We start from the raw sequence: 20,296 nt of genomic DNA, 5'->3' as shown, positions 1-20,296 counted from the left end.
TCTGTGTTGCTGCTTACAGAAATGGTGTAAGCAGAGAAATTAACTCCTGCGATTAGAGAGGCAGGGTGTTATCTTAAGAACCTCATGTTAAAGTATCAGGCCATGAGTCAAATGGTAGAATTCAACATAGCACTAAGGAGATAATTATGGACATTTCTGCTTGCAAAATGATTTTCCCTCTCTTCACCCTGCATGCTGTTTGGGGGATCTCCTGAACCTCCAGAACAGATTTGTGGAAGAAGTCCTTGCATGGGCTTGCACTAGCAGACCAATATATTTCAGCACTACAGGCAGCTAGTCAGATGAATATGAAATGTTCACAAGTTGAGCATGATCTTCTTCCAGCTTCTATATTCTACTGCCTCTGAACATGGAAATTCCATCTAGTGATCATGGTTATACATTGCTAGCCCAGCCTCCCTGAATTTCCCTCAAAGAACCTTTCCTGAGCATCTTGTGGTTTCTACAACACATTATCTCTGTCCACTTAATAAGGAGGGACGGTGTCAGTGGTAAACAGTTCATCTTGGCAAATCAAACTGCTAACTTCAAGCTTGCCTCTATTAGTTTTAACTACTTTAGAAGTTTCTGTAGCTGAAGAACCAACTGCCTTATTGAACATCTATTAAGTCAAGGTGTCCCATTACTAACACTCACTGATAACTGTCTTGTAGAGGAAACAAATGTATTCAGAGTAGCTTAACTTCTTTTTTCATGTGCATCATTGCATGATGGAGGGGTTGCATGTGTCATAATTGTTTTAACTGTCAGCCAATGACATTTAACTTGGGCTTTTACAAGTAAAGGAGCTAGATAAGCAAGAGAAAACTACCTGGTGCTCCTGTCTCCCTGAAAAGTATTAAAGGCAGAATTTGATATCACTGCACTATGAGATGAGTGTGATTCCTGGGAATAAAGCAGCAGCTGTAGGTATGTAATATTCTCAATCTTTACTTTGAGCTGTAAGTAACTTTTATCAGTGAATGGTTTTGCACAGGCTCTCTGCTCTTCATTACATTTAAGTAAATGTTTGTCCGTACTGGCTGATATTTGCAGAAGCTATTCATAGAAATATGTCAAACATGTTGAACAGACCACAGTCATGGAAGCTACCCTCATTCATGCAGTGAGTATGATAAGTAATACATCACTCAAAGTATTAACCTTGTAACATCCTTCTGGAAGCACCTTTTTTCATATGCAGACTTTCTGTCTAATTCTTTTTCTAACTTAATAAAGGACTATTTATTGGCATGTAGCAGCATATACATTAAAAACAATATTAGTTGGATTAATATCATGAGAAGAGGGGAAGCACAATTGGAAGAGAAAGAATGAGATTTTGTGGATTTCTTGGATGTTAGAAAACCCTGGATAAGTAAGTAATAACTTGTATTCTTCCATTTCACACAGATGCTAGCAGCCAGAATTTGCTTTCTTGTGAAATATGTGGAAGACATTTTACACAGGATGCACTGGTAAAAACAAGACAATTAACCACTGAATATATTTAGTGACATAAAAGCAACCTTAAGATAATTGAGCAAGCAAGAATGAAAAATGACTCTGTTAATGAATGAATTCAGTAGGCTGGTTCACAGCTGAAGTTAACCTTACAGCAGAAGCTTTCATAGACTGCAGCTTTTAAGGAATTCAAAGCAGAAATAGCAACAGGCAAGTACTTGGAAGTACTTGTTAGTGTTTACAGTAAATATCCCTCATCCCTGCCTTTTATTCAATGCAAAGAGAAGAAAAATCAGTAATAAATGGAAGCTCTACGCATACCTCACGTATCTTAGAAACAACTCCCAATGTTTCCTTCACAACATTTTTACATATGTTAATGTGTTTCTCAGTCCCTTAGCTCTGGGCAGTTTGGACCAATTCAAGTTCATGTACTCAGGAATCCTTTTGAATATTGGATGACCATGCTACATTTTCACTTCCCATTTAAACTACCTTTAATTGCCACTCTTAGCAGCTGCCACCACATGAATATCAGTAAACACAAGAGCTGGGTCCCGCCCCCCATTTACTTATTTTTTAATTTACATTTATGTATCATCTTTCCTGGGTCTCCCCACTCCATTCTGTCCTCACAACCACCTTCTGAAGTAGGTTAGACTGAGGAGACACCGTGAACTTCATGACTGAGTAGGGATTTGAACCTGGGCCTCCTGGGTACTTAGGTGTTCATATGCCTTCCTTCACCGCTTAGCTAACATGCAATTAGCAAGGGGAATTCAGAGTTACAAGTTTTAAAAGTCCCTTGTTCAGGCCATTTAAAAGTGTCCAGGGTGGTTTATACATTATCCTCAAACTAGACTTTTGCCAAGCCACACAGCCTTTACAAAGGCATTACATTGGACCCAGCATAAAAACCAAACAAGAAAAACCGATGCTGCTTCTTTTAAAAAAAGTTTTTAAAATCCCTCTTTACAAGATTATATCCTTACAGGTGCAACAGCCTGAGCCAATCAAAGGTGAACAACCCACTTGACTTGGTTGGCACTACAGCCAAATAATTACACCTCTGCTAGGGAAAACATGCACACCTACCTTATTAATATTTAACTTGAGAAAATGAGAAGGATCCCAGATTAGTCAAATTAGGTACCCACATTTATTCCATGTCCAGGATAGAATTCAGACACAGGTAATTTATCTAATCTTGTATGTATATCTTACATACAAGTTAGGCATCATCTCCTTTGCTGACTCCCAAAAGCTTGGGCACACTAAATCAAGGCTTGACTTAATCATGCCTTTCATTTCTGGAACCCTACATTTAGAGCTCAGTATAACATTATTTTGATCAACCCTTATTTGGCAGACCTTTCTCTGTCTCTCTCCATCTTAGGCACGACATGAACCAATATGCAGAAAAGTCTTCAACAAAAAGCGCAAGCCATTTAATTCCTTGAAACAGCGACTGCAGGGAACTGACATTCCAACAGTAAAGAGGAAGCCACCCCCGAAGGTATTTTTGAATTAGGCATGCAACTCGACTCAAATATATCAGTTCAGGGATGTTTCACAAGAGTTGGGGGTGACTTATTTGCCAGACATAAGGACTGTGCTAATACATAGGGTTGAAATGTCCTGTAAAAGTTACTGTAGCACTGAGTCATAGATTATCCCTCTGACTCTGCTTCCCTTACATTGCCTACTAGGAAGTAAGTGCATATTTCTTCTTCTTCCTCTTTACAAGCTCTCCAAGACTTCTTCATTCACTATGAAACTGTGCTTTTGGAACCATCCATTTGGAGCTCATATTAACATCTAGTTTAATTGCTGTTTCCTGGTTCAGAAATAAAGATCCTAAGAATACATTATGCTTGCCTCAAATAAGAGGTGAGCATTGTGATTCCATGATTCTTCAACTCAAGATTAAGAAATTCATCTACTTGCCCTTACCCACCATCTATACACAGGCTGCCATACCCTCCCTCTTCAAACCTTCCACCAAGCCCAGGCTTTGGCTCCCACCTAAATCCACCACGCTCCTACCCCAAAACCCATCCTTCCTACCCACTCATTTGTTAGAGGTGACACTGTCATAGTTATCTCCCCTCTTCTGCACCTGGCACAAGAAAACCAAGGAACTGTATTACCTGTGTTTAATAGATAATTAAACTTTATTATTGCTTGTTATTGTTTCATCATTATAACGCATTTAACATCTCCTGAAATTCTCTTTTCAAAAACAGTTTAGGACTATGTATCTATTAATGCACCCTCTGATTGAAAAATATGATTCAAGTACTTCCTTTTCAGAGCCAACCAGAGAGAAAATCTAATTGGAGACAACAACATGAGGACTTCATTAATGCAATCCGATCAGCCAAACTTGCCACTATAGCTATGAAAGAAGGCCGCCCTCTGCCTCCGCCACCGCCTCCAACCATTAATCCAGGTTATTTACTTGCATTGAAGCTGTTCATCCTTGTTTAAAAATAGAGGGTTGGGTCCAGGCTCACAGAGGGGCCAAAGATTCAGAGAAATCTCCTGCAGAGAGGAAGAGATATTCACTGCCTTCACCTGTGGGAACATCCCATGGATACAATTCTGCCCAAGGGCAGTCTGGGTCTAACTCAGAGAGTCATTTGAACAATTAACTAAAACAGAGCTAGTGGATAGTACTGGACTTCCACTCAAGAGAATAATTTTCAACTCAGCTACTGTTTCAGTGGGAAGTCTCTCTCAACCTAATTTCTTCATTTGCAAGATAACAAGCATAAGCCTGATTCACACATCATTATAATTCAAAGCATGGCTTAGCATGAATGTGCAGGCTACTGGAGAGGAGATTGTGTCTGCTTTGCTCCCCACGAGTTGTTTTGCTACTGTGCAATGCTGAGTTAAAGCAGAATTTGGCTCAGCATGTTGTCCCAGCCTGGGCTTATTTTAGCTTTCTCCAGCCTAACCACAAGCTGTAACCAAGCTGTCCTGTGGTTTATAGCTCATGGTTTGTCCAGGAGAGTTAAGCCATGAACCTGGATTCAGATGACAAAGGGAAACTGGCTCATTGTGGCATATTTACATTATTTATATATTTTATAACAGTGATGTTGTCTCCCAGGTACTATATAAATTGCTTTTATAGCCCCCGTTCCTTTGTTATATTCAGATTATATTCAGTGTCCTTACTGCATGAGAAGGTTTAATGAGGCTGCAGCAGAAAGGCACATCAATTTCTGTAAAGAACAAGCAGCCAGGCGTGCATTTGCTCCAGGTCAGAAAGGATCCAAAGCACCCCCTGTAAGTAATTTTATTGTATTCAAGCCATTAGTCACATTTTTATCCCATCCTTCTTCCAGGGCCTATACAGAATAATAAAAACAAGGAGGAGCTCTGCCAAATGTATATCCATTAATTCTTTCACTTTCCCATGAATTCTGGAGAAGGGTTGCGGTTCAGTAGTGGAGTATCTGCTTTGCATACAGTAGGTCCCAAATTCATCCCCTGGCATGTACATCTGGAACTGGGAATATCACCTCCCTGAAACCCTAGAGAGCCTCTGCCAATCAGTGTAGGCAGTAATGAGTCATGGTCCATGCCTAAGCATATATTATGGTCAATGAATACATGTTCATTGCAACATTATTTATTTTCTACTAATTTTTGCCACTTCACTCTGAAAGTTCTAGAGTACTCTTCTCCCATTAAAAGCAGACTGCAAAATGTTTCCAAATGTCACATTTTTTGAGCTACAGAAAAGATTGATGGATGAATAAACCAGTCAAACCAGAATTTGCAAACAACAAAAACCCCATAGGAAAATGTGCAGAAATATTTTAACCAACAGACTGGAGGGTTTTCACCTTTTTTAAAAATGCATAAATTATTTAGTCCCTGTAGGGTTGCTATAGGGGACACAAGTGGCAACCACTGAGCCTCTCGGGCTTGCCAATTGGAAGGTCAGTGGTTCAAATCCCCGCGACAGTGAGCTCTCGTTGCTCTGTTCCAACTTTTGCCAACCTAGCAGTTTGAAAACACACCAGTGCAAGTAGATAAATAGGTACCGCTGCGGCGGGAAAGTAAACGGCATTTCCGTGCGTTCTGGCTTCCGTCACTGTTACATTAACACCAGAAGCGGTTTAGTCATGCTGGCCACATGACCTGCAAAGCTGTCTGTGGACAAATGCTGGCTCCCTTGGCCTGAAGCGAGATGAGCGCCACACCCGTCACCTTTGACTGGACTTAACTGTCCAGGGGTCCTTTACCTTTACCTGCCATAAAGCAAATTTTCTAAGGTTTTTTCCCCTCCAGTTTGTCTTGCTGACAATTATGAGAGGTTTTGGGGAGAATCTAAGTACTCTAGCTAATACAGTGGTACCTCAGGTTAAGTACTTAATTCGTTCCGGAGGTCCGTTCTTAACCTGAAACTGTTCTTAACCTGAAGCACCACTTTAGCTAATGGGGCCTCCTGCTGCCACTGTGCTATTTCTGTTCTCATCCTGAAGCAAAGTTCTTAACCTGAGGTAACTATTTCTGGGTTAGCGGAGTCTGTAACCTGAAGCGTATGTAACCTGAGGTACCACTATACACAACTTCAGTTAGTGAAGGGCCAATGTGGTGTAGTGGATAGTGCTGGATCAGAGAAATGTTGGTTTGAATTCTGCCAGCCCCCCCCCCCCCCCCCGCAGAATATTTGGGTAGTCAGCCACTCTTTACATAAACATTCTAGGATTGTTGAGAGGATAAACATATGATAGTCCCAAAGTTCCTTAAGCTTTTTGGATACAAATGTGATAAATCAGAGCCAGAATCTAGTACTAAAAGGGTTTTGGAATTAATCCAGGAATTTGGTCAGGTGGCAGGATTTAAGATGAATAAGTTAAAAACTAAGGTTCTTGAGAAAAATTTAACAGCGATCGAGAAACAGAAGTTTCAGAAGGAGACAGGTTTAACATTGGTAAAGAAAGTAAAATACCTGGGGGTGAACATGACTGCTAAGAATGTAAATTTGTTTAAAGATAATTATGAGAAATGTTGGTCAGAAATGAAAAAAGATCTTGAAATATGGTCAAGCCTGAAGCTTTCCTTGTTTGGCCGAATTGCTGTTATCAAAATGAATGTATTGCCAAGAATGCTGTTTCTGTTTCACTCATTGCAAATTATAGACAAGATGGACTGTTTCAAGAAGCGGCAGAGAGATATCTCTAGATTTGTCTGGCAGGGCAAGAAGCCCAGAATAAAATTTAAGATACTTACTGATGCAAAGGATAGAGGTGGATTTGCCCTGCCGGACCTTAAATTGTACTATGAATCAGCAGCTTTTTGCTGGTTGAAAGAATGGCTGCTTCTTGAGAACACAGACATTTTGGACTTAGAAGGTTTTGATAATGTTTTTGGGTGGCGTGCATATCTGTGGTATGACAATGTTAAAGCACATAAGGCATTTAAAAATCATATTGTCAGAAGAGCATTGTTCAATGTCTGGATAAGATATAAAGACTTACTTGAAAATAAAACCCCAAGGTGGCTATCACCTATGGAAGCGAAGGCTCTGAAAAAACTCAATATGGAGACCAACTGGCCAAAATATTGGGAGATTTTGGAACAGGAGGGTGACAAATTGAAATTGCAGAGTTTTGAGAAACTTAAGGATAAAGTGCGAGACTGGCTTCATTATTTTCAAATAAGGGAGGCCTACAATTTAGATAAAAAAATTGGCTTCCAGGTGGAAAAATCAAAATTAGAAACAGAACTGTTAGAACCCAAAGCTAAGATACTATCAAGAATGTATAACTTGCTGTTGAAATGGAATACTGAGGATGAAACAGTAAAATCTGCTATGATAAAATGGGCACAAGATATCGGACATGACATTATGTTTGCTGACTGGGAACAGTTGTGGACTACAGGTATGAAATTTACGGCATGTAATGCCTTAAGAGAGAATATTATGAAAATGATATACAGGTGGTACATGACTCCAGTCAAGCTTGCAAAAATCTACCATTTGCCCGATAATAAGTGTTGGAAATGTAAAGAGACTGAAGGTACATTCTTTCACCTTTGGTGGACGTGCCCAAGGATTAAGGCTTTCTGGGAGATGATCTATAATGAAATGAAAAAGGTCTTTAAATATACTTTCTTGAAGAAACTAGAGGCTTTTCTCCTGGGCATGGTCGGCCAATTGGTGCCAAAGAAGGATAGAACTTTCTTCATGTACGCTACAGCAGCAGCAAGAATACTCATTGCAAAGCATTGGAAGACACAAGACCTACCCACCTTGGAAGAATGGCAGATGCAAGTAATGGACTACATGGAATTGGCGGAAATGACTGGCAGAATCAGAGACCAGGGAGAAGAGTTGGTGGAAGAATATTGGAAGAAATTTAAAATCTATCTACAGAAACACTGTAAAATTATTGAATGTGAATGACGTTGGAATGAAACAAAGTGGTTCTAGTAATAAGGTAAAACAAGAATATGCAAGAGTGGATTGATATTAGATGAAAATTTGAAGTTATAATATGTGAGGTTAAATAATTAAGGGTAAACTAAGAGGGTATGAATTTGCTGAACCAATTTTTAAATGGAATACAAAAAAGGGAGGTGTGAGGAAGTCATGAAAACAAGTAAATGAGTGGTAAGATATTAGAAAGAGGGATTTTTATTTTTTCTCTATGTTTAATTTTGGTTTTTGTATTTTTTTGTATTCTTTTACTGTTTTGTAACCCTTTTCTTGTTAAAAATTTAATAAATATTATTAAAAAACAACAACAAATGTGATAAATCAACTGTACTGCATAACGAACGTATGCTAAAACGTTCTTTATATATTTACTGCATATTTTCTAGGGCAAGCAAGCAACTCCCAAAAAAGAACCAACCCTAACAAGTGCCGTGGGAACACTGCTTCAGAACAAGACACAGGAAGGCACTGATCCAAGCCAAGTAGTAATAGGTAAGTAGCAAAAATAACGCTGAATTAATGCTCAGAAATATTTGAGGGTCACAGAAATTATTCCTCTTTCAACTGTACCACCAAACCTTAACATTAAACAATTTCATAGCATTTAACATTCATTAGCTAGTATGCCCTATCGTTAAAAATACCCTTTAAAAGATTCATTTTTGCTGCTGTTGCATATTGCATGGATGCCTTTACTGTTCTGGTTAAGCCAATTTTGTAACTGTTAGAACTACTCTAACAGTATCATATGGCTTAGTAGGTGAGTTTTCTGTAGTTTATGATGGCTTTATAGATGACTTTTGAACTAATAATTTATTAATTGATAAGCAACATAATTTGCTTTTTGGATTATTTATGTAAACTATCTAGAGAACCTATTTGGGGGCTCGAGGGGCTAAGTAGGATAGAAATAATTATAGAAACAGTAGAAGAAGGGATATAGCATTTGGTTTGGAGTGAAATTAATATTCAAAATTATTCTGCTATATACTCTCACCTTTGGTTCGTATTTTAAAAGTGGGTTATGGAAAAACCCACAAACTTGGACCAAGCAAACCTTAGCATAGTGATCTTAAGACTGGAAATAACCACAGTCAAGCATTTTCAAAATGCAATGAAAGTTTAATGCTTAAAGCTACAATCCTATACTCACCTGGGAGCAAGCCCCACTGAACTCAGTGGAACTTACTTGTGAGCAAACATGTATAGCAGGGATGTCCAACACATCTACTGGGCGATCCCTGTGAGGTTTTGGTAGATCGCTGGCCCCCTTCTGGCCCTGGCCCCTCTCCCTGCGCAGGCCTCTACTGTTGCAGAAGGGAAGCTGGAGTTTAGAAACCAGCGATCGTAAGGTTAGTGGCTGTTTCTGTTCCTCCCTTAGAAGAGCTGAAAAAATGTCCCTAAATCCCCCAAAATGGGTCATTCCCCCCTTCCCCAAAAAAGCTCAACAACTTTTACCTGAACCCGTAAAAAACGGGGGTAGATTACTGCCAGATTTTAATTTTGAAAGTAGATCGCAGTCTCTTGGGAGTTAGCCACCCCGATGTATAGGAATGCACTGTAATTCTACAAATGAAATCAGTGCTTGACTTTTTCTGGTCTATGCCCAGAATGTATTTTTTGCAAAGGATTTTAAAGAGGTATAATTGATTTGTTATTTTTAAGGGCGTGTTACAGAAACCTCTGGTGGAACACTGCAGAAAAAAGCACCTGCAATTCCCTCTGGGAAGGAGCCTGGGTAAGAAACAAAGTAACTACATCACTGAGTGATCCAATCTTAATTCTCTTAAAAGCCATGAAAAACAGTTGAGAAACAGACCAGTCAAGGAAAAATGACAGTTCCAAAGAACTTTTTATATAGTAGAAATAAGCTTGTAAAATGTGGAAATACAAAACTTACTGCAAGTGCCAGATACCTTAATGTAAACATGACATTTTGCTATTTGTATCCATTTATGCAACTCTCATTTCTTCAGCATATGGCCTACAATATCCATTTTAGTAAACAAAAACATACAAAATAACCATGTATTGCTATACCAGCATCTGTATGAGGGGTATAAAAATAGATCAGTTTCTCAAGGTTTTCTAGCTGAACTATTTCAAAGTGGTCTTGATCTGTACCTTGAAACAGTCTTAACAGAGTCCACCTTCAGAGAAAAGAGAAACTTATACCATTGTATATGATCTCCTTTATTTCACAGCCCTCCTAAATTAATGTTTTACTGCTTTTAGGGTTCCAGTACAGGGCAAAAAATAAGGGTGGCATGTTGCCCCTTGCCTCTGAATAAGAGCACTTACTTTTTACAGCCCAGGAGTCCAGCAAACTAGTTCACCGATAAACATGTATCCTGTGTCTCATGAAACCTGTATGACTTTTCGAACTATGCAATAATAAAAGAAACATGATCAAATTCCTGGGAGTTGACTCAATATTTGCAACTGGCATATATACAATAGCAGCAAATGGTTATGGATGATGGGAGTCATATGAACACACACATGCTGTAATTTTAAGTTCAAGCCACGTGTTTCCTATTTGTTCACCATGACATTCCCCCCCATTTTATTTCATTATTTTCCCCCTCATTATATTGGTTAGCTACATGTAATCACTGGGTTTTGCTACTATTGAAAGGGAAAAAAATCAACAGCCTAATCAAACCTAGGTGACCTTATGTGATGGTTGTGGAAAATATGCAGTACATATGTTGTGCAGCCTCCAGTCATTTTAATGGTAATTAAAAGAGAGGCCTGCATGAAGCAGAGTAACAGCAACCCTCAATTAAAAGTCCATTGCTTCTGTATGTGTCCACAAATATTTGAGAGCAATTTCACAGCCACACTTAACATATATCATTTTGAAATGCAGGTATTTGTTTGCCCTGTAGCTAACTCTGTGCAGTCCATTACAGATGAATCCCATGCAGGTCTACTCACAAGCAAGCCCCATTGACTTGAATGGGCCTCACTGGGTTCAACGGGACTTGCTAAAAAATACAGCCTGACTGACCTCTCCTGTATAAATTAACGAATCACCACAAAACAGATTAGAAGGCGGAGTGTGGCATTTATTAGAGAGTTGCCTAAATTCCTCCAAAAAAGTTACAAAATCTAGAGTGAGACGGGGGGGGGGAGGGGATGCGTCCCCTTCGGGAGTCCAGCAGGCCTCTTCCAAGAAATTCACGCCGCCTCCGAGCAAGGGGAACCACCTGCCTCAGTCTCTCGCGCTGGACGGGCTTTTCACAGTTCGCGGCAGAATTGGGGGAAGTTCACAAGCCGCGCTCTCCGAAGGCGCCTGGGCCTCGAAAGGGAGTTGGCCCCGGGAGCGCAAGAAGGGGACGGAGGGGCAGGGTTTGTTCCAGAGAAGGCGGCCTCAGGCGAGGGAAGAAGCCGCGTCCCGTCGGCCCTCCTCGTCGCGGCGCTTCCCAAATTTCTCTCGCCCCGGCTGCCCTCTCCCGCGGGGCGCCAGGCGGCTCAGGCTTCGTCGGGCTTGTCGACGGGCGGCCCGCACGGCTGCAGCATCTTCTCCATGAGGTTGAAGCGGACGCGGGCCTTGCTCTCGTTCTCGGCGATGGCGAAGTAGTTGAGCAGGTCGAAGTGGCCCATGTAGGAGCAGTACGAGTCCCGGTGCTGGTTCACCAGCCACTCCCACTTGGTGGTGTCCGCGTGGCCTGTCCCGATGTACTTGGACTGCAGGTGCTCCAACTGGCTGTGGATCGTGTAGCGGTCCGTCATGGCGGCGACGAGGAAGACGGCGGCGGCGGCGGGGTTTCAAAGCCGGCAAAAAAGGGACGCAAGAGGACGAAACCGTATCAGCTCGGCCGAATTGCGCGCCTCTGCCAGACCGCCGAAAAGCACCTCACAAAATGGAGGCCGGAGGAAAAGGAGGGATCAGACACGCACTTCCTCTTCCGGATCAACCTTGGCGCTGTTGCGGTATCCAGGTAACGTCGCTCTTGCATCGTAAACGTTCGCGCTCTATGGTCGCAATCCGCCGCGCCGAATATGGGGTGGGCCTTGCTCACGGCGCAGCCAATGTTAGTCTCCCTGCCTGCCTTTTAAACGAATGAAGCAAATGCTTTCGTTTCGCCTTCACCGGGGTGGTCCCCCCTGCCTTGTTTGTTTCCGCGGTTCTCGGTATGGAGAGCAGGAGTTAAAAGCCCCTGTGGAGGTCCGTGGGGAATCGCTTTTTCCAAAGCAGCGCTTCCTCCAGCCCTGTAGAAAGAATGAGAGCGTGTGCTCATTAAATAAACACAAGTGCATCTCTTTTCTACAAGGTTTATCAGGCTAAACAAACGGCATAGTCGAGGTTCAGCCTCGGGTCATGCGAAGTAATAATGCGAAGGCGTGCCTCTGAGCACGCGCAGAGTCCCTCCTCTCCCTAGGTAAGTGTAGTAATAATAATTTATTATTATTATTTAAATCCAGCCCATCTGGCTGGGTTTCCTCAGCCACTCTGGGCGGCTCCCAACAGAATAATAAAAATAATAAAACAATAAAATATCAAACAAGAGAGCTGAGATTGACAAACGAGGTGCCGCAGTTTTCCGACAGACTTGAGCGCCGAGCCCTTTCATAATCTAAATTACCCTATTTTGAACCTAGAGTCGAAATCAACCGACCTTCCACCCGAATAGATGGTGAGCAAGACGAGGAAAGAGAGGTGACTGTGCCGAATCCCTCCCATAGGAAAATAACTTTTGCTTGTTTATTCTGCTTGCAGTCGGTACTCTTAAATAAATTCCTGAAATTACTGTGTAGAGATTGGTTTAAAAATAATTGGAAGTTTGGCCTGTGCAGTTAATCTGAATGACCGCTGGGTGTCGTAGTAACCTATTCTGGAAAGTCAACTCATTTTTATTCTTGATCGATGCTGCAAAAGCCAGCATGACGGCAACAGGGCGTTTCTAGGAATAGGGGTTAATGTGAAGGCAATGGCTTGAATATTTTATCCAAATTATGAAGTCTATTGCATTACTGAGTCCTTTGCTAGTGAAGACACACATAATATGTGTGACTGCAAAGACCAGTGGAATGAACACAGCGGAAGCCTTCCACTGTTTTGTTGACTGGGAATTCACCTTCAGATGATGACTGAACATTTGCTGACATCACAGCAGTTCTTAGCTTTGGTTTGTTTTAAGAAAAAACTATTTCATCCAGGTGAAGTGGAATAAAATAAGGGGAAATGGGGATATAGGGTCTTAATATATATTTTAATGAGTTTTCTAGTTTTTAGGATGTTCCTGATTCAGAAACCAATCAACCCAAAGTCAAGAAAATACGGGGCCAACATTTTTAAAACAGATGCAGTAGCCATTTTATGTGATTCCAAACACCCAATGGCAGACATTTAGTGATTGGTGCCCACGGCACTTCCTTAAAATTGCAAATGTGACTGCTAGCCTTCCAAGTTTAGACACCCCTGCTATACTGGTATTTTAGAACATTTCACATAGTGATGTTTTCAAATTATTTAAGCTAATAAAACTTTCCAAGATAACTGATAATGCAACTCTTACACCTGTCCACTCAGAAACAAGTCCTAGTGAGTTCAATGGGATTTAATTCCAGCACAGTGTGTATAGGTTGGATTGCAGTTTCAGAAAGCAAGGAATTGAGCTGTGAGTTCCAGGCTTTCAGGTTAACCCACTAAATACCAAGCTGTGTGAAATGTACTCAGAGTCGAGAGTGGATTTCACACTCTTTATTCAGCTTATAGTGGTGAGGAGGAATGGAAGTTCCCCCAGAATGTCTGCTTTATATATATTATTTACACAATGGGCCCCACATGATTGGCTAATTCCGGGATTCTCCTGTAGGCCAATCAGGTCGCGGATTCACTTCCACTTGGAGCTGGATTGGGTGGCTCCTGTGGACCAATCAGACTGCTGCATTCTGAATCCTATTGTTCTAGGACCAATCAGACTGCTGCATTCTGAATCCTATTGTTCTAGGACCAATCAGACTGCTGCATTTTGGATCCTATTCAACTCAGTACATAACGCTGTGTTTTCTCTTCTTTAAACCAGTCTCAGAAAACACATAATGTCTAATGGGAATCTCTGCATATATTTCTGTGATCCCAAAAGTACTTTTGGGAGCCACAGAGATATCTTCACACAGCACTTTCATATGTCTGCATCTCAATGGCAATTCATTATGTATGTTCACATGTTACATTCAACAACTGTTCATTCTGTGCACACAAACAGTGCACACAAATAGTTCAGCTGTATACTTGCACAGTTGTTCACATGTAACATTCAGTGAGTGTACAGTCTGTGTACACTTGCAAATAGTTGAGCTGATATCTGTCACTTCATCACTAACATGACTGACCAGAATGGCTCATCTGGAACAGCTGGAGCACAGATTGCTATTTGATATTGGTAGGCAATCTTGATTTAAAGGTAAAGGTAAAGGTACCCCTGCCCGTACGGGCCAGTCGTGTCCGACTCTAGGGTTGTGCGCCCATCTCACTTAAGAGGCCGGGGGCCAGCGCTGTCCGGAGACACTTTCAGGTCACGTGGCCAGCATGACGAAGCTGCTCTGGTGAGCGGGCACCAGCACAGCACACGGAAACACCGTTTACCTTCCCGCTATAAAGCTGTACCTATTTATCTACTTGCACTGGGGGGGGGGGTTTCGAACTGCTAGGTGGGCAGGAGCTGGGACCAAAAGACGGGAGCTCACCCTGCCATGGGGATTCGAACCACCGACCATGCGATCGGCAAGCCCTAACATGGGGCGCTGAGGTTTTACCCACAGTGCTACCCGCATCCCTAATCTTGATTTACCATTCCTATAATTAATCATTATCACATTGGGACTTCCGGGTTAGCGCCATCGGCAATGGCGGAATTCCTCTGACTAAGAGGAACCCGCTCCGTGAAATTCGGGTCTTGCCGCCGCGGCGAAGGCGGAGACCCCTTAAAAATCCCAGGCGGAGGAAGCCTGGGAATGTGGGATTCGGCTGACACCAGGAGCGCCCACCCTACTTGTAGGGAAACCCCTTTTTTGGGGATCCGAAGCGATGGGCGAGCGGCGCGGTGTTTTGAATCGACCGCTATTTTTACAGAGTGAAGCCACACAGCCGTTGCCGGAGAGCGCTGACTTTTTCCTGTGGACAATTGGATTTTAAACAACAACCCGTGAGTAGAACGGGAAATTGGACTTTTAAAATAACTTAATTTGGCATTGAACGGGGAAGGTCTAAACAGGAAGTCCACCTTCTCATTTTGTAAATAGATTGAAGCAAAGAACTTGTTAACTAAGGTCTTGGAAAGTCCTACGTAAAGGATTAAAACTCCACTGATTGAAAATATTATTAATACCTCCTTTGGAAGCAGGGGAACCCTGCAGGAGAAGGTGAAAATTTAGGAATTGAAGCACCACGTCTCTAAACCTGGGAGCGGTCCGTGAGGAGCCCATCAACGGTGAATAGATAAATTTGACAGCTAGCTGTCAAGATACAAAGGATAGACTTTGTTTCCATTGTCCGCTTCTGCGCTTAAAAAGAAGGAAAGGTAATTGGAATTGTTACTAATTTACCTTTGGGACTTTTGGGACTGTGCTGGAAGGATTGATAAATGGAGACTGTTTCCCTCTCGAGGGAGTTTTGGGACATTGTTACAAGAATGCAGCTGGGAAATTGGTTTTAAAAATAAAGCCCCTGAGAAACCAGCTTTGACCTTGAACACTTTAAGGATGTCTGTTGGGAAGGAAGTAGTGTCTGTACTGAATAGGACATTTTATCTGCTGGGAAAGCTGCATGAACAGATAGATGCCATGGCTACCAGCGTTGATATTTTGGGAACAAAAGTGGGCATCAGCAAAGAAGTTGACAAGAATCCGGCACAGGAATCCTTTTCAATGGAACACATTGAAGAACCAGAGAAGGAGAGAGTTGTTCTGAAAGTGAAGCAAGGGGGAGCCTTAACCCTACAGAAGCAAATGGAGGATTATAAGTTGAGGCCTTATATGACGGTAATTAAGAGAAGCCAGGTTTTGGAGATGGGAGCCTGGCTTGATTTGGAAAATGAAAGGTCGAGAGATCACCTTATGTGGGGATCAAATGACTTTTGGGATATGAATTTGAGCCAGGAGGAGATTGGAGTATTTGGGGCCTTTGGACTTGGAAGAAGTGTGAAGCAAGGCTTGGAATACTTTATGGGCCCTACCTTTAATTATGGAAATCTGGCAGACTTGCTAAGAAGGAATATGATCATCGTTGGGTTGGAGCCCCTCCGAGAACTGTTTTTTGATACCAAAGATTATCAAGAAGATTGGCAGACGGGACATGAAGAAGAGTTAAGAGCCTCAGATTTAAGATCTCCAGGTTGATGGACTGTTGGAGGTTGATGGAATGGTTGGTAGGGGCCGAGACCGGGGAGGGGAGACGGTGGAAGAAAATTGGGAATTTAAAATGTATATATTGAGATTTTAAAGGGAAAAAAAAATTTTTAATGAAAAATGGAAAAATCGTGGAATGAAATTTTTATAACCCTAGGGGAAACGTCTTAAGAGAATAAGTTCAAATATATCAGTTTTAATGAGAAATAAGATTAAATAAAGTAAAAATGGATGGATAATTGGTGAAAGAGAGAATGAAAAATTACAGGATATCAAGACAAATTATTAGGATAAAAACAAGATGAAGGATTTGCTGAAATACCTATCTGAACTAGAATATAAAGAGGGGAGGTGTGAGGAAGTCAAGGAAATAAGTTAAAGAAAGGAAAATATGTAAAGGTTTGACCTGTTCTTTTTTCTTTTTGACTTTTTGACTGTATGTATTTTTAATTTTTTTTCCCTTCTGTTTTCGCTCTTTTACTTTTTCCTGGATGTGATTTGCTTTTATGTACTGTTTTTTTTATTCTTTTTGTAACCTTTAAAATTTGAATAAATATTATTTTTTTAAAAATCATTATCACATTGTATATTTGGCAAATTCCAAGTTGAAAATTCAAAATGGAAGGTTATATACTTCCTGTGGCTCATACAGGCATTAATTTTACTGAGTCTTGGAAATAAACCACAGACTAAAGCCTAGCCTCTGCTAACATGCTGCCCTCCATATTTCTTGTGATACAATTCCCAGCAGCCAGCTAGCACACCTGTTGGGGACAGAATGCCCCTGCCAGACATGGGCAGGCAGGTCTGGAGCTGTGGTACAGAAGCATGGCAGAAGTTCAAGAATCTGCTGTTGCAATCCTTTGCCTCTGAGTCCCAGACTCTGGCTGAAGTGGCAAGTGACAGCCCTGTGGGAGGGAAACTTCTACATACTATCCATCAAGATAAAGATCTGGTGCAAGGATAGTAAAGTCAAAAAAGAGGGCTGGGTGATCTTTGTAAGTCAATGTACACATTGTGCAAAAGTTTTTATTTGAAAACTCATTGGGCGGTATTCAGCAAATTACTTGTGTGAGTGAAATGACTTCTGCTTGTGCAATGGGACTTCCATGCCACCCCCAATTCTGCACCAGAGGGTTGGGGAGGAGGCCAAAACAGATTTTGGGGGCACAGAAGGGAGGTGAATGGGGAAAGTCCTGTTGTGCAAATGGAAGTTGTTCCATTTGCACAAGGAGGTACTTCATGCTACACTGAATACAACTCAATTTTATCCTCCATTTCTCAGTGTCTCTCATAAGTCACCCCCCCCCCTTCTGACCTCACAGAAATTCAAGTACCAGTTTCAGGGCTCTAGCAAATGGAGGTGGTTCAAGTCCAAGGCTTTAGTCACCAGAACACACCAATCCTCTTCAAGCTCCTCATCTTCCTTCCACAAGGAAACTAAAAAGTCCAAAACTGCCAGATGTGGGGGATTGACTGCCCTACCTCTGGAACACATGGGTTCACACAACCTCAGATGCCACAACAACATTGGGACAAGATCAGGGCAGTTGTGATGTCAAAGCATTACATGATGGTGGTGAACATTAAACAGGTGCTAGAAATCAGGGCGATAGAAGCAGTTCTACAGGGCCAAAAGATTTAACTTCAATTCTTTCTTAGTTGGCCAAGAATAGCAGGGAGCTCAGGGTCATCCTTGACCCAAAGCGGCTGAGTGACCTAGTCCCAGAGGAAGAGGGATGTTCTGATGCAAACATGGAAATGGCTCATAGCACCCACAACAGAGGGCAACTTCATGGTGCCCATTTACCTGACAAATGGTTTCTGTGCTTCTGCTACTGCACTTCCAAGACAGAGCCCTACTCTTCAGATTCACTTCAGCATTTAGAGCAGTTACCAAGATCCTGGTAGCATTGTTAGCCCACCAGACTAAACAAAGGGTGGCTCATTCTATGTTCATACCTAGATGTCACACGGATCCACTCACCTTCCACAGAACAGAGCCTCTGGGGTGTGCCAATGACACTGGAGTGCCTCAGGGCACACAAGTTTGTAGTGAAGACTGCTAAAAGTGCTTTGGTTCCCATGCAAAACGCAGAGCGTCTGAGGGTCACTATAGACACGGTACAGTTCCAAGTGTCACTTTGGTTGGAGAGACAAAGGAAGTATAGGTCTTGGTCCATGTTGTACTGGAAGGCAGAAGGCATGGCTCTGGCACAACGGCTGGGGATGGTGGTATTGTGCCAGGACCGGAGTGGTTGAAGTTTCATATCAGTGTTTAGATGTGAATCTAAATGTGAGATTATATCACTTATTAGATGTGAATCACAAAAACATAGAACAGGAGATAAAACACCAAGGAGCCCTTCTGCTGGTCCAAATTATCTGGGGAGCAAGTTAGAGGTACCTTACTTTTCAGCTCAGTCAAAAGTTGGTGGGTCCTGCTTCTTTCTGTGTGTGGGTGGAATCCAATCCTGAACAGTTTTCAGAGTACCATCTGTGAGTCATGGTAAGTAATTTCCTTTTGCCTGTCAATAGCTCATCTGTCAAAACTAATTTTGCTACAATTCTGTTTCCAGTTACCCGGGAGTAAGCCCTATTTAATGCAAAGAGTTTTATCACTGAGTAGGCATGAATAGGTTTGCACTGTTCATCTGGCACAATCTGAGAGTCTTTCCATCTGTTACCTAAATGTAATTACCGAGCTTAGGGAATTCCACTCAAATATTGAAATGAAGATAGAATTGTTTTCAAACTCCAAGACAAGCAGTTGAGCTGCAGGTGGGTTGCCTGGAGAGTAGATGTGATTAATAAAAACAAACCACTAGGAAATTAACTTGATGGATGAGGAAGTAAGTACACTTGAAGGTTCCACAGGAAATATTGCTAAATAAGAGGGAAGGAAGAAAAAGTAGATTACACACTGGTGTGTTTGCAACTTGATTTTCAAAGGACTAAGGGCGTTTTCACAGGTGAAGCTTAAATTGGATTTTCCTTAAATATGTTTATAATGCAAATGCCACACAGTTAGTTCAGGAGAGGCTAATAGGCACATACTAATTTTATATATGAAAGCACTCCTTGTGCATGGCTATACTGCAAAGTAAATCAGGAGCACCACATGACACGGATAGCAAGGAGAAAACTGAAATTCAGGGTACATAAACCACAACAAAGCCTATACTGGAAAAGCTTCCCCCACCTACCACAGAAGAACTGGTCTGAGTCACACACAGCATAAGCACATGGCTATAGAGACTAAGGGACAAGCCTTGGCTGCTAAACCTTAGGAAACCAGAGAGATACCTTATACCGTACTTATATCCCTCTTATCCCTCTAGTTCAGCATCATCTACTGACTGGCAGCACTTATCCAGGGTTTCAGGCAAGAGTCTTCCCCAGCCCTGCCTGGAGAAACCAGGGACTGAACCTGGGACCTTTTCCATGCAAAGTATGTGCTCTGCCACTTAGCTACAACCTTACATGACTTACCCTGCAGTATGCTGTATTATCCCTGGGTTGTTCTGGACACAGCACAAAAAGATAGTTGGTTTCTGTATGATCCACTCCAGGCCAGCCATAGATAGAATTGCCATCTGGCTGTTTTGCTATCACTTGGCTAGACTTGTTAATGCTTGAGCCAGCTGCTTGACATTGAAGAAGGCAGGAGAGGGAGTCTGGACTATCAGGCATCCACATCCCCTTCAATGGATAATCATGACTCTGACATTGCTAAAATCAGACAGGGCACACAGGTACTGGGAATTATCATGTTAAGCAGATCAATTTGTTCTGTGTCGGTTCATGGTAACACTAATAATGGACATCAGGCAGCCTTGTGGACCACCGTTCTAGTAAAGCTGAGATTAGGAAAACCGTCATTTCAAATTCCTAGTGTAAGCACAGGCCTACCACTATTCATCAACATCTCTGCAAACATAAAGTAATAGTATCTGTTCCACACTGTTATTGTTATCAAGTGCAGTAAAAGCATGAGGATTCCTTCATGCT

At 41.9% G+C, this 20,296-nt stretch overlaps 2 protein-coding genes across 2 annotated transcripts; one reads left to right on the top strand and one right to left on the bottom strand.

Moving 5' to 3' along the window:
- Positions 1-70: 70 nt before the first annotated feature.
- ZC2HC1B (zinc finger C2HC-type containing 1B) lies at positions 71-10,341 on the top strand. The gene is made up of 8 exons (XM_079970984.1): positions 71-930; positions 1,414-1,478; positions 2,861-2,980; positions 3,778-3,916; positions 4,631-4,761; positions 8,314-8,419; positions 9,593-9,665; positions 10,163-10,341. The coding sequence occupies exons 1-8, from the start codon at positions 894-896 to the stop codon at positions 10,185-10,187; spliced, it is 696 nt and encodes a 231-aa protein (XP_079827110.1). The 5' UTR covers positions 71-893; the 3' UTR covers positions 10,188-10,341.
- SF3B5 (splicing factor 3b subunit 5) lies at positions 9,761-12,012 on the bottom strand. The gene has a single exon (XM_079970990.1). It carries the CDS (start codon positions 11,663-11,665, stop codon positions 11,405-11,407), a length of 261 nt encoding a protein of 86 aa, XP_079827116.1. The 5' UTR covers positions 11,666-12,012; the 3' UTR covers positions 9,761-11,404.
- Positions 12,013-20,296: the final 8,284 nt, after the last annotated feature.

The sequence above is a fragment of the Podarcis cretensis genome (genome assembly GCF_951804945.1).
Source record: "Podarcis cretensis genome assembly, chromosome: 3".
Taxonomy (NCBI): Eukaryota; Metazoa; Chordata; class Lepidosauria; order Squamata; family Lacertidae; genus Podarcis; species Podarcis cretensis.
The sequence above is the reverse complement of the archived record's forward strand: the minus strand, read 5'-3'. Positions and strand labels throughout refer to the sequence as shown.